The sequence below is a fragment of the Tursiops truncatus genome, chromosome 15 (assembly GCF_011762595.2).
Source record: "Tursiops truncatus isolate mTurTru1 chromosome 15, mTurTru1.mat.Y, whole genome shotgun sequence".
Lineage (NCBI taxonomy): Eukaryota > Metazoa > Chordata > Mammalia > Artiodactyla > Delphinidae > Tursiops > Tursiops truncatus.
In genome coordinates this window covers 78,193,171-78,216,706 of record NC_047048.1, presented here as the reverse complement: position 1 = coordinate 78,216,706, position 23,536 = coordinate 78,193,171, and the positions used below count along the sequence as shown (strand labels likewise).

At 44.5% G+C, this 23,536-nt stretch overlaps 1 protein-coding gene across 1 annotated transcript in view; it reads left to right on the top strand.

Moving 5' to 3' along the window:
• BCAS1 (brain enriched myelin associated protein 1) overlaps positions 1-542 on the top strand; it is a 105,650-nt gene extending 105,108 nt beyond the window's left edge. Inside the window, exon 13 of the mRNA XM_073793112.1 lies at positions 329-542. Within this exon, the coding sequence (XP_073649213.1) occupies positions 329-403 (75 nt within the window). The 3' untranslated portion in view covers positions 404-542. The remainder of the gene's footprint in view (positions 1-328) is intronic.
• The last annotated feature ends 22,994 nt before the right edge of the window (positions 543-23,536 follow it).

The window sequence follows — 23,536 nt, the reverse complement described above, 5'->3', positions numbered from 1 at the left end:
AGGTTTTCTACACCCCAGGTACTAAGTACATTACAAGTCAGGACTCACTTTATCTTGGAACAACCCCTCCGAGATAAATGTTATCACCTCCATTCTAAAGATGAGGAAACTGAAGCAGAAAGAGTTCAGCCATTTGTCCAGGATTTCACAACGCTAGAAAGTAATATAACTGGGCACTGAACTCGGGCATCTCATTGGAAACCGTCCTCTTACCCACTGGCCACGAATAAGGTGTATTTATGTGGCACAGAGTCGGTGCTACATAAATGGCAGTTGTTGATATTACAGCTGTTCACTAGGATACAACTTCTTGTATATTTCTCTCCAGGGACCCAAGCGGATGTTGGACGCTCAAGTGCAAACAGACCCCGTATCCATCGGACCAGTTGGCAAATCCAAGTAAACAAATCACCACGGTTCCCACCAAGTTCCGCCACCAAGAGGTCTTCTCCCCACTCAGTCTCCTCCCCAACCCCGCTCCATGTATATATTTTTTCTTCTGATGGCCACGAAATGAAATTCTGCTTACAGATTAAGCCTGAGCTGTTGTATATTGAGGTGTATTATTTCTGTCTCTGGTCCAGTCTTTCCTGGTAAATATAACCGTCAAGATGGTTTAGCAGGTTAACGAGCCAGGTCAGAAGAGTCGATGGTTGCCAAGCAGGTAGGGGGAGGGGACCGAGGACTGCGTTCTGGTGAAGTTATGAAAAATGGCCGGTGATGAGTAAGTTGCAGAAGGAAAACGCCTGCCTGAAGGGATTAAGCTTTGTAGTAAATACACGCTCATCCTCTCAGCTTGAAGAGGAGAGACAAGAATCCGTTTGTTTAAGTTCATGTCTCAAGGAGGGAAAACGTGGGCTCTGTGTTGGGAGGTTGCCAATTTTCTGGAACGGAATGTGTGGGGAATGACAAAGGAATGAATAAGAGTTGTTTTTCAAATAGGGTTCTTGAACGTTACTGACGAGCGGGAAAAGATTGACTGGAGAGGGCTTGACATAATTTGGGAAAACAATTGCTTTTTGAGGCTCAGTGACAAGGGCGGGGATTACAACTTCAAAAAAAAACAAACCAAACCGAGTAAGTGAAGTTGCGAGTTTATTTTGCAACACTAGGGGGCGCCAAGGTCTCCATTTTCATCCCGCATCCTGCATCCCTAACAAAGATTTCGGTCTCTGCAATCTTACATTATTAATGTTTCTCAGATGGCTGAGGGGCTTGCTTCATCTGTTCTGTCTGACACTTATCTCAAGTCTGTCTGTAATTTCCTAATGTTCTCAGGATGTGCTCTGATAAAACCCTCCCTATAACCCCAGTTAATAATAAAAATTTACAGAAGATTATTCAAATACCTGAGTTTTTTTTAATACTTGTACAGAGGAGTACATAGGACGATGAGTGTATTAAAATGTAATCCAAAGTAGCCATATGATTGACTGATACCATGTATACTGTATCTTTCTCTGATTTAATAAAAAGTACATTTACATCTGAAGGATCTTTTAATTTTCAACTTTGAAAGCAGGTCTCTCGTGCTCTATGTCTGAGATGCCTTTATCTTCCACAGTAGAAAATCAGTGCTCTTTTTGCATCTTATCTCTTCTCCCAGATCCTTCTCAATTTCCTTGTATGTGGGCACGTGCACATACAAATGTGTGCACACGTATATTTGTATATACGCACACATGCACATATATACAAACACTTTCTTAGGCCACGCCGCCTAGAGCAGAGCCTGAGACAGGGATTCAGATGCACGTGTTAGGCTGAAGGAGGGCTCCCAGGGGAAAGGGAAGAAGAGAAGGACAGGGCAGGGATTGGTCTCAGCTGGAGTTGAGTTTCGTCCTGATCTGCCAGGGGGCCCTGGAGCATGAATTGCACCATAAAGTTGGTCATACCTACAAGGCAGGGTTTGTCCCCTTGTTGGTGAGACATGGGCCACCCTGGCAGGTGTCAGGACAGGCAAGCTGCTCCCACTGAGCTGAGAAGCTGGATCCCTTACCGGCTAGAGGATGAGGGTCATCCCAAGTGTCCACTACAGGTACACATGTATACGTCCAAGCGTGTATTTATACCCACATATGCACACATTCATACGTATAAACATAGTTACTTCTATACAGGAACAGATAAGTGCATGCACACATTCATAATCATACACAGACACGTGTAACCGACAGAACCACATGCATACACTGACTCATACAAGTCCATTGCATGTACAATCCATCACAGTGATTAGAAATAACATTGAACATCCTCTCCTGACAAGTCTATACCTTAGGCAAATAAAACAATGGCTTAGGCAAAAAGGCCTTTGGAAAATGTGTTCGGGACAAAAATGTTTCTAAAAGAACAAATTGGGAGATCCTTGGCTCCTGGAACCCGCTGGCTCCCAGCTTGGGCTGCCTGAATGCTCAGTTTCCAGTAAAGACCAGAGGCCTTTTCCTTGCAGAGGGGTTGGTTTCTTCATCCCTCCTGCCCGAACCTGGAGAGTCCTCAGTGTCTGTGACTCACCCAGCTGAGAATGACCTCATGCTGCTTCATGTCTGCATGCTTAACTTTGCCCAAATGAAGAAAAAAAAAAAAAAAACATTGGGGAAGCCCTTGGTGGGGGGTGACTTTCCCTCCACCTCCACCATCGCCATTACAGTACATGGGATGATTCAAGGCAAACAGGCAGCTGGTTACTGCTTTGTCTCTAAACACCAGGGGGGTTGCCTGGTGTGACCTTTGGGCTCCAGACCATACCAGTCTATTGAGAAAGGTGACAGTATTATTTGCAAGCTTCACCTCACTGGACACAGGGGCTTTTTGCCTTGAAGAGAAATGTCCCCAGGCAGGGCTGAGTCACTAATGCAGAAGGAGCCCTCCCACCCTCTCCCGCCCCAGAAAAACATTTTTTAATTTTTAAAAAGAAGTTCTCTGCTGCGAATCTTGCTGGAAAGCATGCCAACAGTTTCTGTAACTGGTTTCCCATCCTCCTGGCCAAAAAAGAGAACAATCTTGTAATGAAATTGCTTTTTTTTTTTTTTTTTAAGAAAATTTAAGCCAGATAGGACTCAAATAAATGGCTTATTGGGGGGATTCTAAAGCCAGTTGTAGCCTGAGAAGCAAGTTCAAACTCCATTTCTGAGTTTTGTGGAGTTTGTTTGGTTTTGACTGGCGAGCCAATTCCTGATGCGTTTACAATAAATACTAATTTCCATGCTCCTGCTGACCTAGTGTGAAAAGAGCACACAGTTCCCAAGTGAGCTCAGGAAAGCTCCCAGGACACGGATTCACAGAAGGACTGAAGTTCTTCAAACTACAGAACCCAGGAATGCCATTTGGATAGCAAAACGGCACACAGTAAAATGTTAAGAACACCCTGAAACTGAAAGAGAAATTACGACCTGGAGGAGGGGGCAAAGGTACCTTTTTGAAGTTGACATACTCATTAAATTATTGACTTCTTTATTTTTAGGTGCACATGGAAGAGTGTCTTCTCCAATGTCATGAAGAAGTACCCTTTCCAGGAACTGGGCCTTTGAGCTGAAATGGCTGCAATCGGGGAAAACAAAAATCAAAAAACTCTGCTTTCCAGCTCCAGCCAACGGCGACTTCTGGACTGATATCCATAAAAGAATTCATTCAAAGGCACAGTTGTTCTCAGCAGCCCCTGAGGTCTCTCATGAATTCATCCTCTTGGGGAAAGGGACACATACCACCCAAGGAAATGCCAAACTGGTTTTATTGTACCCCCCTGCCCTTTAAACAAATTATCGGGGATTTAAATACACACACACACACACACACACACACACACACACACGCAGACTCTCTAGCTGGACTGTTGTTGTTTGTTTGCAAACAGATGCACTGGGGTCCCCTTTAATTAGATTCCAAGAGGCTAGAATCTGTGTTCTGCTGGCTCTCTCTCAAAGTGCCTGGAAGGGAGCAGACCTGACGAGTATCATTTCTTTTGTCAAATAATCCCAAGTTGACCTTAAGCCTTACAAAATAAAATCAGATCGCCACCCTACCTTAGAAGGAAAGCAAAATGATTTCCATTATTAACTCACCCAGGTTGCAAATGCAGGGAATGCGCTTTGCAGAAATGTAAGATGATTCTTATCAGCTTTTATCCTCCCAATGTCCCTTTTTCGGCCTTTTAAAAAGGCAGTTTGCTCGGTGAGTAGGATTAGGTTCCTCTGTGGTCTAGATCTTGTTCACTCTATCAGTGGAAATAAAGGGAGTCCAGCCCCCCTGGAAATTACAGGCTCCATTAGGAAGAAAAGAAATTACTTACAGAGCAGCAAATTCTGTAAATTTGTAATTCAGATCTTAGCCCTGGCCTGAATGCCAGTCAGGATCCAGCCCTTTGCATAAATTGGTTTTCTGGGGAGCTTAACTCTTTCGCCTCTGTTTCCCTTCCCCGGAAACCTATTCACTCAAGCCTGTCTATCCCCTGGCCCTTTAACTAGCCATAGCCCGTGCCTGGGTAGCAACCCGTGCAATTTCACAGAAGTAAGGGTAATAATAATAAGGCCTTACATTAACACACTTCACAGTTTATAGACTGCCTTTTGAATACATTATCTAATTTAAAGCTGTATGCCCCTAACTGCACTTAATTGCCTCCTTTGTTATATTTTATTATGAGGGGGACTGGTGTGCACCTGTATGGCTTTTTTTCCCCCAAAGGCGCACTCCTTAACAAAATGGCCTCCAGCTGGAACTCTGGCAATGATTGCTCATTGCTCACGTGATTTATTCTCATTGAAGGACATTTCCCTTTAAATCTGGCCACAGCCGGGAGTTCCAAGATCTGGCGTCCCACAGTCTCTAGCCTGGTCCTTTTCCCTGACTGCCCGACCAGGAGGCTGGGCTGAAGCAACTCTTTAAGAATATGTTACTCTTAAGTAACTTCTAGAAAGTGGTCAAGTTGAATGAAGAGAACTAGAAAAAGAGGGCCAAACCGGGTAAGTCAATTGCCTTCTGTGATTCTCAGTCCCCCAAGCAAAGGTAAAGTTGGTTGTTGGTGGTTTTTCCATTCTTATCAGCTCAGTCTTGGAAGAAGCTTGAGGAAGGGTAGTGTGATTGCAAACCGTTTAAGTTGGTGTCATTGCTAAGCATGTAAGTCACCCTCACCAGCCCACCACGCTCCACAAAGCAGCCTTGCCTCTCTCATCTCCACACCCAACTAGGGGAGAGGGCGAGTGACTTACCTCGTCAGTTTCCTCCCTAAACAGGAGGATAATAAAAGTGCCAACTTCATGGAGTTGCTGTGAGCATGGAGCAAGTTGGAGCAAGGCAAACGCTTCATGCAGTGGCTGGTGCATAAAAAACAGTACAGGAGGGCTGATAGAGCACGGGGCATTTTAGCACCAAGTAGCTGAAAACTCCTACTCAAATTGGCTAATTAATAATAAAAACAGTAGGGATATTTATCATTTCATGTAACAGGTGTTTTGTCACAGCCTGCCTCTGATTCTCTGGGACTCTGCTCTGCCATGTCCCATGAGCTGACCTCATCCTAAAACCAGTGCCAGATGATGGCTGCAGTGCCAGACAAGGGAATGACGGGATTACCATAATCAGTTTTGATTTATCATTTTGGTGAAATCAATATTGAGACGGCAACTAGGATAATGCAGTAAACAGTAAAGCAAGCATTAATCTGTTTTTTTTTTGTTTGTTTGTTTTTTGTGGTACTCGGGCCTCTCACTGCTGTGGCCTCTCCCGTTGCGGAGCACAGGCTCTGGACGCGCAGGCTCAGCGGCCATGGCTCACGGGCCCAGCCACTCCGCGGCATGGGGGATCTTCCCGGACCGGGGCACGAACCCACGTCCCCTGCATGGGCAGGCGGACTCCCAACCACCGTGCCACCACGGAAGCCCTAATCTCAGTATTTTTTAAAGGTAGCCGTTCCCCAAAACAACCAGGCCCCTTCAATTCAAATTGATGGGACCTGAGCAATTATGATGCCTGCCCTGCAAACCAGGGCCATTAGACCGTGGGCTCGTCAACACCGGGGACCTTCTTGTCGCATTCACTGCTCTATCGTCAGTGTCTAGCACAATGCCTGGGCATAGTAGATACTCAATAAATGGCAACCAAATGGGTAAATTGATAGATAAATATTCTATGGCCACGTCCATTGGGAAGAGGGTTGCCTTATGCTCTAGTATGAGTTTATTTTAGCTCCAAGTGTTTGATCACTCAGACATCTTCCCTCCTCAGGTGCCCAGCTGAGTGGTCCTCAAAGTGTGGTCCCATAACAATCAGTATCAGCATCACCTGAGAACCAATTAGAAATGCAAATTCTCAAGCCCCCCTCCAGACCCACTGGATCAAATGTGTGTTTTCACAAGTGCTCCAGGTGGTTCTGATGCAGAAAAAATTGAAAACCACTGGTCTAGGTTGAGCTCTTACTTCACTGAGCATCAACTAAAAAAGACCAGGAGATGCAAAGATGATGATAGCTAACACTGGACTTTACTATATGCCAGGTATTGTGCTTCACATGAATTCCCTTGTTTATTGCCCATTTTACAGATGAGAAAACCAAGGCTCAGAGAGGAGAAGCAACCTTGCCCAAGGACACACAGGTCAGAACCAAGGTTGAAACCCAACCTAAGCTCTTAAATGCATGTTTTCATATCTGTGGGAAAGACAGGCAGACAAAAAGACAATCATAATATAATGTAAGATAAGTAAATGCAGGGCATTGTGGAACTCAGAGGAAGGCACTGCTACAAGACTACAGGGGATGGCCGTTGGAGGAGGCGACAGTTGAGCTAACTCTCAAAGAATGGCCAAAGGGGTTTCCAGCAGAACACAAGTTCAAAAGCCCGGAGTCTACAGAGAGAATGGCAAGTAGCTCAGCATGGCTGGAGAGAGGCTGCGAGGGGAGGATAGATAAGATGGTGAAGGCTGGGGAGAAGGCCAGACCAGGTCAACAGGGACACGCAGTAAGGAGCCCATGGTAAGAAGTTTAAACTTTCTCCTGAGGGCAGTAGGGAGCCATGGGAGAGATCTGAGCTGGAGGGTTACAAAATCAGATTTGTATTTTGTTGCAGGCATATCTAATAATGCAAACTCAATTCAACTAATATTCATTGGATTCCTTGAGTGACCTGAACTACTAGATACCATAAAGTATCATCCTTTTGTTTTTAAGACTCTTTAACGAGTGTAAGAAATACTCAGATAAAACCTCTGAATGGCGCTGGTCCTTAAAAGAATGCTTCAATGCTTCTTCCCAAGCGTCGTACGTGTGAATTTGGAATTTTGTCCCACAGTCCACCCAGATTACCCACATCTATGAACCAAGGCTGTGAGATCTTGAGTCAGTTACTTTACCTTAGTTTGCTCATCTGTAGAATGGGAATAATAATGGAACTTAACTCAGAGACTTGCTGAGAAGGGTAAATGAGACAACGCATTTATGGCTTGCTAGTGTGGTGCCCGGCAGGTGTTGAGTGCTCAGTCAGCATTATTGATGAGGCTGGTGACACCTGTGCAAGGTAGAGTGTACGTCTTCTCTTTCAAGGGCTCAAAGCCCATCCAATCTTTGGGACACCCTTAAGCCGCATCCCTGTCTTTCCCCGTCCTGGTAACCACTTGTCTGTCTGGCTCATCCAAGAAAAGAGAAAGGAGGGAGGAGAGAGGGAGAAAAATGCCGATCTTCCCTGGTGTCCATCCCCTTCTAAAATAAAGTAGAATTGGGGGTGGGTGGGGGAGGGAACTCAGGTCTGCCTTTGACTTTCCTTGGTTGTATCTACTTATACTGTTAGCCAGGTTGCTATAGTAACAGATGCTATGGCTGCCCCGCCTCATTGCTCCTCAGTCCAGGTCTGAGTTCACCGGTACTGATAACTTCCTACCTCAATGATCCCTCCATGATTTGCTTTTCTTCTTGGTGGCTTCCTCCAGGGGCTGTGAGAACTTGTTCAGCCCCCATGCAGGGCATCCTGGAAATGCCTGAAAGTTCATGTCCCCAGAGGCTACCCTCAACCAGTGAGGGGTGGAAAACGGTGGATAAATATCTCAGCTTTGCCATCTTTTGGGGTGGGTCTTCCGCATGCTCCCACAGTGTCCCCAGCAAGACTGAACCCAACTGCCCCAGTAGTAACACTCAGAAACACACTCTCCCTCATTCACGCTCCCGGGGACCCCTTCCCAAATAAACAACCTGCGTCCAACTTCTTGTCTCAGGGTCTGTATCTAAAGTGCAAACGTCTGTGTCTCACTTAGGGTTCTCTCAGGGAACCTCGCTTGTGCCAGTAGTCTAATAGAGGAGGATTAATATGGGTAGTGGTTTTAAAGGTGCTGGAAGAGCTGACAAGGCAAGCATGTGACAAGGAGGCCATCCAGAGATGAGACACAGAAGGAAGCCACAACCACTATTAGGGCCAGACAGATAAAAGGAAGAGGTGGTGTTACCAGACCAGGGAACCCGGTGGTCCTGTGGGAAATGGAGCGCCATGTGGGGAGGTGCGGGAGGGGAAAGACTGCCTGAGGGCAGCTGTGGGGACGGGGGTCCGGAAGCAGTGTTTTTCTGCTGATGGGAGGGAAAAATGTCGTGGTGCCAGAGCCTTCCACTGGCTGAAGCAAACCAGGAGCCAGTTGGCAATGGAACCTGGGAAAGGCAGTGTGAAGGGCAGCATGGAGAGAGGAAGTAGGAGCAAATAGGCAAATGCCCAGCACAGTCCAAGACCCTGCTTTAAGAGAGAGAAAAAGAAAAAGCAGGGAGCAGCTTTGGTCAGGGACCCATCCCCTCCCCTGTTTCCACAGACAAGAGCACATCTACTATGGTCTCTGAGACAGCCCTGTCACCTTCTGTCTCTTCAGGACAGAGGAGTGGTTAAGGACACAGGCTCTGGGTCCAAGGGCCTGGGTTGGAATTCCAGGTCACTTCACTTCTCCCAGGCTCACTTTCACATCCATAAAATGGAGCTGAGAGTGGAATCCACCTCCTGGGGTTGCTACGGGGATTTAACAGCACACTCCCTGCAAAGCAGTTAACACGGTGCCTGGCGCATAATAAGTGCTGAGTAAATGTTCACGTTTATCAGAACATTATGAGATTCAACTGTCATTTGAGTATTTGGAAACTGATTAAAATTCCTGCTCAGACCTGTTTCTTCTTCTCTTAACCACACAAACCCCCAACTTCAAGTCTAGAATCTGAGACTCTGCCTCCAGTCTCTACTTCCCTGCCTTTAAACAACAAAAATAAAACACCAAGGAACTTTTCCACTTTCACAGAAGTCCTGCCAGAACCCAGGGAGAAGCAGCCTTCTCCACCCCTCTTGGCTCAAAACCCTCTCTCCACAGCCCCTGTCCCCTCCCTCTCTTGGCCAGTTGTTCACAAGTAGCTTAGCAGTTTTGAGGACACAAAAACAGGAAATTGTGCACCAGTCCTGACTAAGGCTAAAAAACTCATGTGCAAACTCTGCAACATACAGATTTCTTCAGCTCACACAAAAATAGGGCCTTGAAAAATCAGGTCCCCTAGCCAAGATCTCTGGATTTGCTTAATCATGCCCTTTGCAAAATTATAACTTCTTTAACCATAAAGAAGAGATGGTGAGAAAGAGGGAGGCGGGAGGTGAAAGGTTTTAAGTTAACCACAAGACAAGACAGGAAATTCTGGAATGGGGGCTGGTGGTGATGTTTCTTTCATCCCTCGATGCCATAGCAGCCTTGGATAGCAACTCTGGAAAAATGACCAAGCCAGGAATTTTTTTTTTTTTTTTTTGCTGTTGACTCTGACTCAGAGGGAAACGTAGGCTTCTTCATTCAGGGGCTAAATAGAGACTATTGGATCCAATTAAATAAAAAAGAGAGAGACTATCAGAGACTATTAGAGACGAGAAGCAGAGAGACTCTGAATCGTCTCCATCTGACCCTTTATTTGACGCAGACAGCAAACATTTGGTGAGGGCCTATTCTGCCCTTGTTCTGTACAGAGACAAGGAGAAAGACAGAACAATTTTAAATCTAGAAACTCTTGCTAATATAGCTGTGATATGTATAAAGCAGAAACCCCCAGGTCTAGAAGGAGAAATAAAGAAATCCACCGTGGTAGTTGTAAGCTTCACCATTCCTCTATCAGTAACTAATAAACAAACCAACAAAAGCAAATTAGTAGGAATTAAAAAAAAAAAATTAAAAAAAAAATTTGACCAGCACTATTTACACAGTTGGTTGAACTGACATTTATAGAACAAAGCAACCAATAACTGCAGAATATATAATGTTTTTGAAGTACATATGGAATATTTACCAAAATTGACTGTGCTGGCCATACAGTAGGCCTAAAATTTAGAAGATGGGGCGGGCAGTGTTTGCTGTTAGATTGGATAAGAGTATCAGAAAGAGACGGAAATCAAGGTTGACATTGAAGGACTCGGTGCTCTGAAGTCAAGGGTGACTGGTTCATGCTGCATAATTACCATTTTGGAAAGATGGTGTGTGTGCGTGTGTGTGTGTGTGCGTGCGTGTGTGCGTGTGTGTGCGTGTGCGTGTGTGTGCGTGTGTGTGCGCGTGTGCGTGTGCGTGTGTGTGTGCGTGTGTGCGTGTGTGTGTGCGCGTGCGTGTGTGTGTGTGTGTGTGTGTGTGTAGTAGTCATAAGATAGTCCAGAGTATTTCTATGTGTGAGTCAACCTAGGAGTGAACCTGTGTCCAACTGAACATGAACCAATTATTCAAACTTGGTTTCTGGAATATTCCCAGGGTGAAATAAGTCCCTGGTTTTATCATCGTCTTCTCAGTTTAAGTGTTTGCTTGTCTTGTGAACTGGGTTGACATTATCTGTTTCAACTTGGAATGGTGGACACACAGAAATAAATCTATGAAAGTCCCATGACGTTGACAGACACTTCTGAAAAAAGGAGTGGATGACCCGATTCCTGGCCGCCTTTATCAATGTGGGATTGGTTTATTCATTGACCGATTGAGTATCAGTTGTGAGTCTGGCCCTGGGAGAGTGGTAAAAAGAAAAGCAGAGGACACTCCAGTATGGCTAAGGAGGGATCCATTCCCAAGGCCATATATCAAGGAAATGCTGTAGGAAATCCCACATGCATAGTTGTGTGTCGTACCCTTGTGTGATATGTTTGGAGTAGTAATGAAGAACATTCTAGGACTCAGTTCTTCTATGAACTATCCCTAAGACATTGGGCTTGTATAAAACATCACGTCTCAGTTTCTTCACTGTAAAATGGCAGTGATTTTGACAATACCATCATTGTAGAAGTAACCAGATGAAATTCCCAGCCTGCTCAGAGCAGTACCTGGGATTAAGTTAGCACAAAATTAGCATTTGCAGCTCTTATCGTTATGCTGCTTCAAACATTTTTATCCTTTTAAAAAAAAATTTGTGAAATCATATATTTCTTTAAAGATTATACTCCATTTATAATTATAAAATATTGGTGATATTCCCCACGTTGTACAGTACATCCTCGTAGCTCACTTAATGTTGGATTGGCCCAAAAGTTCTTTCGGATTTGCTGCAAGAGCTTATGGAAAACCCGAACGAAATTTTTGGCCAGCCCAATACATAATGTTTTATACCTCTTAATCCCCTACCCTTCTATTGCCCCCCTCCCCGCTTCCCTCTCCCTACTGGTAACCACTACTTTGTTCTCTATATCCGTGAGTCTGTTTCTTTTTTGCTATATTCACTAGCTTGTTTTTTTGTTTTTTTTTTTTCGGTACGCGGGCCTCTCACTGCTGTGGCCTCTCCCGTTGCGGAGCACAGGCTCCGGACGCGCAGGTTCAGCGGCCATGGCTCACGGGCCCAGCCGCTCCGCGGCATGTGGGATCTACCCAGACCGGGGCACGAACCCGTGTCCCCTGCATCGGCAGGCAGACTCTCAACCACTGCGCCACCAGGGAAGCCCGTGCTTGTTGTTTTTTTTTTTTTTAATATTTATTTATTTGGCTGCATTGGTCTTAGTTGCAGCAGGTGGGATCTTCATTGTGGCATGTGGAATCTTTCAATGCGGTGTGAGGGCTTCTCTAGTTGCGGCGTGCGGGCTTAGTTGCCCCTCGGCATGTGGGATCTTAGTTCGCTGACCACGGATTGAACCCATGGCCCCTGCATTGGAAGGCGGATTCTTAACCACTGGACCACCAGGGAAGTCCCTGTTGTACTTTTTAGATTCCACATATAAGTGGTATCATACAACGTTTGTCTTTGTCTGGCTTATTACACTTAGCATAATGCCCTCCAAGTCCTTCCATGTTGCAAATGGCAAAATTTTACTCTTTATTATGGCTGAGTAGTATTCCATTGTGTATGTGTGTGTGTATATATATATTTATATATACACCACATCTTCTTTATCCATCTGTTGTCAGATACTTAGGTTGCTTCCATATATTGGCAATTGTAAATAACGCATGTAATTGTAAATACATGCATTGGGGTGCATGTATCTTTTCAAATTAGTGTTTTTGTGTTTTTTGCATATGTGCCCAGGAGTAGGATTGCTGGGTCATAGGGTAGTTCTATTTTTAGGTTTTTGAGAGATCTCCATGCTGTTTTCCATAGTGGCTGCACCGATTTACATTCCCGCCAACAGTGTACTTAGGGTTCACTTTTCTCCACATCCTTGCCAACGTTTGTTATTTGTGTTCTTTTTGATAACAGCCATTCTGACAAGTGTGAGGTACATCTCATTGGGCTTTTGATTTGCATTTCTCCGATGATTAGCGATGTTGAGCATCCTTTCATATGCCTGTTGGCCATCTGCATGTCCTCTTTAGAAAAATGTCTATTCAGGTCTCCTGCCCATTTCTAATAGGGTTTTTTGGGGTTTTTTTTGTTTTTTTGATGTTGAGTTGTATGAGCTATTTATATATTTTGGATATGAACCCCTTATCAGTCATATCATTTGCAAATATTTTCTCCCATTCAGTAGGTTGTCTTTTTGTTGATGGTTTCCTTCGCTGTGCAAAACTTTTAAGTTTAATTAGGTTCCACTTGAAATCATATATTTTTAATGTTAGGGGAGAATAAAGATAAAACAACCCATGATAATCCCATCTCCCTGACTCAGTCTTATCATTACATAGTCCTTTCAGATATTTTTTATATAGATTATTTCATACAAAAGTACCTTGCATACAGCAGGTAATCAATAAAATGCATACTGACTGCCTGATTGTCCGATTCAATGCAAACTATTTTGTGTTATGCGTTGTGTACCTAAGTTATATTACGTATGATATGATGATATTATAATTATAGCATGTACATTCCCCTTATGTTTTTTCATAAGCTGTGTGATCATAATTTTTATGGCCTTAGGATCTCTCATGTCAACGCATGAGCTTGGCTAAGCCGTTTCTCTTTTGCTCATGTCAACACATGAGCTTGGCTAAGCCGTTTCTCTTTTGCTGTGCTGTCGTACGTAGAATTACTGCAGATCACTCTACTTTGGACTCTACCACAGTAAACAGTTCTATGTATTGTGTTTTGCCTTTTTTGGAAATTTCATAAGATGATCGTAGACTATGGAATTAAACATCCCAAGCTAAACCTTTAAGTTAGCTGAGCAGGGAGTCCCAAAAGATGAAACCAAAATGGGACTCCTTCCATAAGGTCAGGTTGAAATAAAATGAGCTCTACAAGGTGATAAAACTACGTATGATCCTATCTTCATTCTGAAGTATTGCTTTTCACTCTTTGAAAAAACATTGTATGAAAACCTACAACTCCCTCAACACGGATCAATAAAAGGTAAGAGTAGTTAGACGTGTTCATAAACAAAAACAACGGCACTGTCACTCTTAGTAGGTATGTGTTTAAAAAAAGAGCTCGTCAGACCTCTGGTTAATCCAAAGACTGGCTTTTAAAAGCTGCGGAGAAAGATTCTCAGCCGTGTATTGTGTTTCCTGAAGCGGAACCCCTAACATCTTAGGATGGGTTGGGTGGATAAGTTTCTCTCTCACGGTGCTGGTAAAGCAGAGAGGAAGGAGCGATCACAGCAATCTGTTTAAGTGAGAGCCGCTTCCTAGTGATGCGGAGACAGCCAGCTGCGCCTTGATGGTTATTTGTCACAGCAATGATGGGTGCAAGCCTGGTGGTGCAGAGTCTCTGGAACCAGGCAGCCATGGGCATGAAAAGCGCCTTTGCCACTTGCTACCTTGTGACCGAAGGTACATTAGTAACTGACCGAGGCAGGGTTCAGTCCCAAATCTCCCTGGTTCTGAAGTCCCTGGGCTTCCACAGGTAACACTACGCTCTCTCCAGATTGGTTGTTCTCCTATTTTGGTTGATTCCAAAGTTTAGTGGAAATGGGAAGAATGAAAGGGGGAAGGCCGAGGAGAAGGCTGTTGCTGTGCCTCCTTGAGAGAAGATGGTGGCTGAGGAGGTGGTGAGAAGTGGCTGTTTTCAGGACTTACTTGAATAAAATGTAACACGATAGTATAATCGATGTGGACCTGAAAGGGGGCTGAAGCACACGGCCTAGCAGGTAATAGTGCTCAACAGATTGGTTCATTGGCTCCCAATGGATACCAACCTGGAATTGGGAGGTTTTGCTTTTCACAGGAAAATCTGCAGGTTAACAAGAGTATCTTTCTCCCCACACTGTCTTTTCTTATTTCATCCCATGAATGATGGCCCTAAGGTAGGGTGAGAAGAAAAGAAAAATAGGTAACCTGAGAATAAAACTACTGATTCAGTGATAGTTACATGTCCACTCTCTGTATTTTATCCTATTGAATCTTCAAAGGAGCCCAATGAGGTGGGGATCTTCTCCCCATTTTACACATGAGAAAACAAAAGTAAAAGGAGTTTACAGAATTTGCCGGAAGCCACAGAGCTGTTAAGTTTAAAAAAAAAAAAGAAAAGAAAGAAAGGCAAGGATTCCATACGGGTTTGTTTGATTCCAAAGTTTACAGGCTTAATCATGAAGCTGTATTGCTTCCTGCCATGTTAGTGGGAAGGAGGGAGATTCAGGGGGAGGGAGAGAGCTTCGTTCTTCTGTCTGCACGTTACATAACTCTTTTGGGATCAGTTTAAGGAAACGGGCCAAACCTCTGTTGCCAGCCTGTGGCTCCAGCCCGCTCAAGTTCTGTGTTTTCTCTTATAAATGTAAGAACACACAACAGCCCCTTGGGGTGGGAGGGGGGAGGGGTTGACACTTGTCACCCAGCATTGGGGAAGTTGATCGTTTTAGGTCCTTTTTAACTGTGTGAATGCCTGACACTTGACATTTGGGCAAAAGGGGAAATAAAAAGTCCCCAAAAGGCTGCCTGGGTCCTGCGTGGCTGATTCCTTGCCAAACAAGAATCCTCCCTTGGCTGTCTTCCCTCAGAAATGATTTTCAAACTACAGTTTTAAAAACAATTCCTTTGGGGAATTAAAAAAGCAATCATGTTTTCGATAGAAAATTGTTGTGTCAACAGAAATGCATGAAAAATAAAATCACCAATTTCCCTATCACCCAGAGAAAAGCACTGTTAACAAATGAATGCTTCCTTCTTTCTTTTCCCTTATGCATATAGACCTTTTTTTTTTTTTTCCTGTATGCGGGCCTCTCACTGTTGTGGCCTCTCCCGTTGCGGAGCACAGGCTCCGGACGTGCAGGCTCAGCGACCACGGCTCACGGGCCCAGCCGCTCTGCGGCATGTGGGATCCTCCTGGACCAGGGCACGAACCCGTGTCCCCTGCATCGGCAGGCGGACTCTCAACCACTGCGCCACCAGGGAAGCCCCGGGCATGCATTTTTTAAATCAAACATTGTATTACCAGCACTTCCCCATGTTTTCAAATTTAAAAACTTGTAAAACGTGGTTTTTAGTAACTACCTAAGAGTCTACCCCAATGATTATTATAACATATTTAATCATTTCTCCATTGGTGGACATTCCTTTGTATCCTATTTCAAGCAACATTTTCTCCCTAGGAATGTTTTGCCTTTATACAGGTATTCTGGCCCTATCCTACCAAGCAAACAATTTTAATTTCCCATCAAAATCCTTCTAGGCTTTTCTACATCAGAATAGTTGGGATGCGAATCAGAGGAGTGATCTCAAATCACAAGCAAACCCCATGCTCTACCATAGAAGCAATGGCCTGTAAGAGGAAATCAAAATGCCCTTTTATTGAGCTTTTCAGTCACCCCAGTTAAAAGCCAACCAACAAAGAACTTTCTCTTGCCTCCCCCCGCCCAGGCCTTTCTGTAGCCTTATGTTCCTCTTTCCCTTTGCTTTGATTTCTGTCTCTTAACCTCCCATTTACCCCTCAAGATGCTGTCATCTCTCCTCCACTCTCATTGCCCTGCTGCAACTGTCCTTGCAAAATGCCAGATGCATTGTCCTATGCTTTCAAGTAATTTCTAACTGCACAAGTGATAGAGAAAGGCATTTTCCTAGTTAAAAATAATTAACAACTTAAAGATAGATTCCCTGGTAACCACTTATCCCTCATCTTGGAAACTTTCCCCTCCAACAAGGGTATTTAGCGTTGCAAGTGTGGTGATGGGGGAGGGGAGCAGTTTCCAGGTCCTATCTACACATACAGAGAGACTGAGAGAGGCGGAATGAGAGGGAGATGGAAAAGGTGCCAGGTAGTATTTGTTTCGTTTGGAAGTCTTTTAGTGTAGCTTATCTTTCTAAGTGATCCTTGTGTCTCCACAGCTCAGATATACAATGGACCAGAGTTTATTTACCTGTAACTCTACTGATGGACATTAGGTGTTTACTATCACAAACAAGGAGGCAACAAAGAGTACTATTGACCCTCTTCCTCTGGGCACTTCTGTGGGAATTTTACTGCTCTAGGGAAAATACCAAGAACTGGACCTCCAGGCCACTGAGCTGAGTACTTTTTCCTGATAACGTGCACACACATTGACATCACCCCCTCCAAGGTGGCAGCGCCAATTTACATGAACAGCCTACTTCAATCCTTCTACACTGAGCTCTTCAGTAGCGTCGTGCAGCAATACTACCCCATCTACTGCTTTTTAAAAAACTGAAATATAGTTGGTTTACAATATCGTGTTAGTTTCGGGTGTACAGCAAAGTGATTCAGTTATATATATATGTATTTCAGATTATTTTCCGTTATAGGTTATTACCAGATATTGAATATAGTTCCCTGTGCTATACAGTAAATGCTTGTTACTTATCTATTTTACGTATAGTAGTGTGTATCTGCTAATCCCGTATTCCTAATTTATCCCCACACTCCACTGTCTTTCCCCTTTGGTAACCACAAGTTTGTTTTCTATGTCTGTGAGTCTGCTTCTGTTTTGTATATAGATTCATTTGTATTATTTTTTAGATTCCACATATAAGTGATATCATATAATATTTGGCTTTGTCTGACTTACTTCACTTAGTATGATATTCTCTAGGTCCATCCATGTTGCTGCAAATGGCAATATTTCATTCTTTTTTATGGCTGAGTAATATTCCTCTGTGTGTGTGTGTGTGTGTGTGTGTGTGTGTGTGTGCGCGCGTGTGTGTGTGTATTGGACAATTGGGTTGTTTCCATATCTTGTCTATTGTAAATAGTGCTGCTGTGAACACTGGGGTGCATGTATCTTTTTGAATTAGAGTTTTCATCTTTTCTGGATATATGCCCAGGAGTGGGATTGCTAGATCATATGATGGTTCTATTTTTAGTTTTTTGAGGAACCTCCATACTGTTCTCCATAGTAGATGCACCAATTTACATTCCCACCAACAGTGTAGGAGGGTTTCCTTTTTCCACACCCTCTCTAGCATTTATTATTTGTAGACTTCTTGATGATGGCCATTCTGACCGATGTGAGGTGATATCTCATTGTGGTTTTGATTTGCATTTCTCTAATAATTAGTGATGTTGAGCATCTTTTCATGTGCTTGTTGACCATCTGTATGTCTTCTTTGGAGAAATGTCTATTTAGGTCTTCTGCCCATTTTGGTGGTGTTTGTTGTTGTTGTTGATACTGAGTTGTATGAACTGTTTGTATATTTTGGATAATAAGCCCCTGTCGGTAGCATTATTTGCAAATATTTTCTCCCATTGCGTAGGTTGTCTTTTTGTTCTCTTGATGGTTTCTTTTGCTGTGCAAAAGCTTTTAAGTTTGATTAGGTTCCATTTGCTTATTTTTGCTTTAATTTCTTTTGCCTTGGGAGACTGAGCTAAGAAAATATTGCTACGTTTATAGCCAAGAATGTTCTGCCTATGTTCTCTTCCAGGAGTTCTATGGTGCCATGTCTGATACTTAGGTCTTTAAACCATTTTGAGTTTATTTTTGGATGTGGTGTGAGGGAGTACTACCCCTCTACTTCTTATTCTACTTCTTCCTGTTGCTTTTTCATTCTCCCAGCCTATCTTTTGTAAATCCCCTTTGCAATCATCCTCTACTCTGTCCTGAAGTGGCTCTTGCCTGGAATTCCTCACTTCTTTCTCTACCTGAGCAATCTCTTATATCCCATGGCTTGCACAACCAGCTCCTTCAGGGGGTCACAGACTCAAATATGTATAGGAACCAGGCGGGTGAAAGAAATAGTGGGGAGTCCATGAACCTCTCCCCTACCACCCAAGCCCCAATTCACCCCCAGCTCCAGCCATTGCTGCTTTCTTGGAATCCACGTCTAATACTCTCAGATAGTTTTTCTTTCAAAAGAAGCTGGAAATCTAGATTGGTATATAAATGCTCACATTTTTCAAGAATAGGAAATTAATTTAAAAGAAATTGTAACCCCATGTGGTCCACACAACACACCTCTGAGGATGATTCAGCTGCTAAGATGCCAGATGGGAACTTCGACCTCAAATAGTGATATAATCACTCCCTTTCTCAAATCCCCCTTTTCCTTCCTTGGGCCCGTCCCTTATCCCATTGGTCACTAATCCTCTGATTCCGCCTAAGAAATTGTGCCAGAATTCGGCCCACGCTTCCATCCTCACTGCCGTTGCCTTAACTCCGAAGCTCACCAAATCCCCGCCCTGCCTGGGCCTAGAGCATCCTCCTTGGCCCACCTTTGTGCTACCCTCCTCGCTGTTCTAGAGTGTTCTCAAGCCCACCTCCACCCCCACCCCCCACCCCCACCGCAACCTGCTCAGAGTTTTAGTAGTGTCACATTGCTCCCAAAGCAAAGTTGCCAGCTACGGCCACGTTGAATCAGCATTTGGCCCAGCATTGTAAGATCTGACCCAACATAACCAAATCAGATTTCATATAAACCTTCAGATATTGGGCTTTTCCTGAAAGATCTGCCTGGCTGGCAGCACTGGGTCTGCAGCTTCACATGGAATTAATTGCCCGGAGCCCAGCAGTGACTGTCACCATGGAGAGTTGGGGGCTTTGCCCCCGCCCCTCTTTTCTCACCCTGACCAGCCTCCTGTACCTGTGTTACTGGCTGGCCCTGAAGGCGTCTGCCAGCCCTGAGCCACAGGCTGAAGCCCACGCTGTTAGCGTGCGCATGAGACCCTGTGCTATCTGGCCCCTCTGCCCCCAGCCTAAATTCCCAGCCCCTCTTTTCGACTCCCCTTTTTGTTCCTGACTCACAAAAAAATTGTTTCTGACCTGAATCTAAGCACCACTCAAATACCATGACTGTTTTAGTTACTTAAACCAAGGTAGACGCACTCCGTTCAGAGAGGTCGTACGTTTGGCTCCATAAATCTCTCTTCAAATCGCTAATGAAGTTGAGCTTGCTCTAGACAGTGCGTTTCAGGTTTAAGAAACTCCTCCTGAAGTTAGTTCTCAGGAGGACCCCACTCAGCTCTGATTCTAATGGAAGGAGACTGAGGGGCTGACAGACAAAGTCACACCTACTTCATGTAACACCCCAGGAGGAATGTCCTGAAAATCATCATGCAGTAAAAATGCAGCTCACCTTCCTGCAGGACACACACACACACACACACACACTCCTTTTAACTAACTGGTCTTCTTCCTTGATATACGCATTTAATAGTAGGCATGAGCATTGTTTCACTACATGGTACTTAGTTACAAATAAGTCATTCATAATGACTATCAAGATTATTTTTGTAAAACGAGATAAAATTGTTTTAATTTGTTTCAAGATGCTTTGAAGTGGTAAATTCTACTCGATGCCTACCCCATATCCAGTCTCCCTTCTTTCTTATTAACAGAATATCAACTTTAAGGGGGGTGGGGGTGGGGGCTTTAGAAACTTTAGCTTTAAAAACTACATTTCCCAGCCTCCTTTGCAAGTAGACGTGGCCGTGTAACATGGTGCTGGCCAATGAGATGTCAGAAGTCATTGGTTGGGGGGCCTTCTCAAAAGGCTCCTTAAAGTTTGGGGGTTGGGTGGGTAGGGGGGTGGTCAAGACTCAGGTGATCTCTTTTCCCATTCTCCTTTTCTGCTACCTGAAAAACTATGTGACTATGAGGAAAAGACCCAAAAATTTAGCCTTAAAATCTATGCTACACCAACATGCCTCTGAATTTCTTACTAAACGGGAAAAATAAATCTTATTTAAGCTGCTGATATTTGGGTTATCTCTTAAAGGCAGGTAAACTATATTCTATTCGAAGCTACTTTGAAGGGAGGAAAAAAAACATTTTTCCCTCTGGCTAGCCCACCAAAAATCACTGGAAGGGACTAATTAAGGAACAGCTGAAATGATATTACTTTATTCATAGCAAATATTTCAAAATTCTTAATGTCCTGTTTCACCATTTTTTGGTCTTCTGGCTCAAATGTAGTCCAATGTGAAATTTAGCAACTGTGCATATAATAAAGGGTGATGTGAAGAACTGACCATCTGAAATATTTAAACCCCAATTTTTATTTCCATTTTGGCCGAAAGCAAGATGTTCCTTTCGGTGGTAAGAGGCCCTCAATCTCCCACTTTACTCTATGTGACTTAACCTGATTGCATTCCCACTGACGTTCTGGATTTTTCTGTAATCTCCTTTCCTTAATAAATTCAAGATGGCCCCACACATCGCAAACAGTTTATAATAGTGTTACTGTTTCTGGGCTAAATTGGGGATGCAACCCTGGCCAGTAGCTATGTCTGTGGGTATCTGAATAATTGCTTCAATTCCCCACTTGTTTCTGAGTGAGTGTCAGCCTGACCTCTGGGCACGGCAGATCATTACTCACAGTCAAACTGAAAGTTTCAACGCTAAATGTGACCGTGTGTGCTATATCTGCTTTCTCTCTGGCCGATTATTCAAATACCATCGAGTTGAAGTCAAGTTGTTCCAGAGTGCACTGAATCTTTGCCCCAAAGGTCCCCGTAGGAGTCCTTCCTTGAAGAGCTTCCTTTGCTGTATTGTAATCTGTTTCTCAGTGAATATGTGATGATTGGATGCTTTCAGCCTGATTCTTTTCTCCTGCCTCATGTCCCCTGGAGATCCCGCTGCCTCCTTATAAAAGCCATGTGTATCTTATCTCCTCCAGCGCAGTTGCTAAAACCAGAAAGCGGCCTGGAAAACATTTCCCCAAACTGTACTGTTTTTCATCCTTTCTTTCTGACACCTCCAGATAACTTGTTAGCATATTGTCTTTCCCTGCTTAGCATTGCCCCAGTGGGTGTTGGGGGACTGCGTGACATCACCCAGGAATTTATAATTAGAAACAAAAACGCCTCTTTCCAAATCTATAACACCAGGAGACAACTGGAGAGATTTTTAGAAGTTGTTGGTGAAACCCCAAATGTAAAAGGGCTTTTCTGATCAGGTGGACACTCCACTGGCTTTTAGGACGCGACCAGGAAACCACTGGGAACAAGCGGCAAATAATCTTTCCAAGTGCTGATTGCAGTGCCACATGCCAGGGTGGACACTCAAGACCTGGGGTTAGCCTTGGACACTTGGCAGGAAATGTCACTGGGATCTTGGCTCTCCCCAGGCAAAGCTGTGTTTCTCGAAGTTCCTGGAAATCTCTGAGAAGTGGTCTGAATTTCTGCCACTGCAGAGTTGGAACACAGTGACTTTTGATCATTGAGTTTTCATTTGTTCAACCAATTCTTACTGAGGGCCTGTCTCAGCAAGTCTTATGCCTGGGGCCTTAGCTGCTACCACCCAGAGTTCTGGTCTTTTGCTATGAATAATATGACCAGAGCTCTACTGTCTGATACATTAGCCGCTAGACACATGCAAGTATTTAAATTTAAATTAACAAGGGACTTCCCTGGCGGTCCAGGGGTTAAGACTCCGCACTTGCACTGTAGGGGGCTGGGTTCCATCCCTGGTCTGGGAACTAAGATCCCGCATGCGGAAAAATAAAATTAAAAAATCAATACATTTAAATTAACAAAAGGTAAAGGAAGCTACAAATTTGTCTCCTGGGTTGCCTTGGCCACATCTCAAATGCTCAATAGCCACGTGGGGCTGATGTCACCCTGTTGGGCAGCACAGATCTAGAACATTTTTATCATCATGGAACGTTCTTGTTGGACAATGCTGGGCTAGAGAGTCTGACTTGCCTGGGACACTCCTGGATTACATCTATTGACCAGCTGTAATCAGTAATAGCACCTTCTTTTATTCTCAAGGCATAAATAATAATTTAAGAATGGAAATGAACTTGGCCACCACCTCCTGGCAGCCTCCCTACGCCAGTCTTTGGCAGGACTTCGCTGCGCTGAGACCCCAAGCCCTTTGCTTTGATGAAAAAGTTGGCAGTGTCAGCAAGCCCCTTGCCTTTTTTCCTGATTCTCTCGCACCTGTCAAATCCAACAATATTTATTGGAAAAAAGAAAATCCCAGTGAAGAAATTGTCAGTTCTCCCAAAGTGAATGATCTGCTCGTAAGCAGTTTCGGTTTTGGTTTTTCGTTCCCCATGCCCCAAAGACCTCAGCTTGGCCCCATTTGCCCTGAAGGCTGCCGGTGGGTCACACAAGAATGGGAGATGGGGAGGCAGGCTTTGCCCACCGCGGCCGCCAGGCCCCGCCTCTATGCCAGGGACCTCCGCACTCAGGCCCCGCCCCCAGCTGCCTTCCCTCCTGGCCTTGGCCCCTACCTGTCTCGCCCAGCAGAGGGCACCTGAGTTTACTCTTCTCTGTAAGGAATATTTACACAATCGTTGGGGATTTTTTTCTTCTTCCAGTGTTACTTTTTTTGTGAGTAGCAATCCGAGGTGCCAGATAATATAGGTCACTTTAAGGACATGTCATCCAAACGTGGAGATGAGAGCCGTTGGGGCGGCAGGCGGCTCGTAGGGAACCGCACACTCGCCCCCGCGGACGCAACACCGCAGCCCCCGTGTCCGTGGCGCAGACACCATTTTGCAGAACTAAGGAAGGAGGTCCAAACCGTCTTCCCTTCAATCCGTGCCGCCCCTTGGGCCAGGCCTGGGGGGCTAGCGGGCCGCCCCCAGGAGCTCCCCGCTGATGCTGGCTTTGCCCTTTGGGGGCGCCCTGGAAACAGTCTTGCATCTCACACCCCTGCCAGGGAACAAAATGGTGGGAACTGGAAAGGGGTGGCTGCAGGGACCGGAGGTGGACCCGTATACAAGTTGCTTAGCTGCCCCTCCCTGCACCATCAGGCCGCATTTCAGTATCTATCTGTCCGTCTGTCATCTAGCATCTCCCTCTCTTTCAATCTCTTTT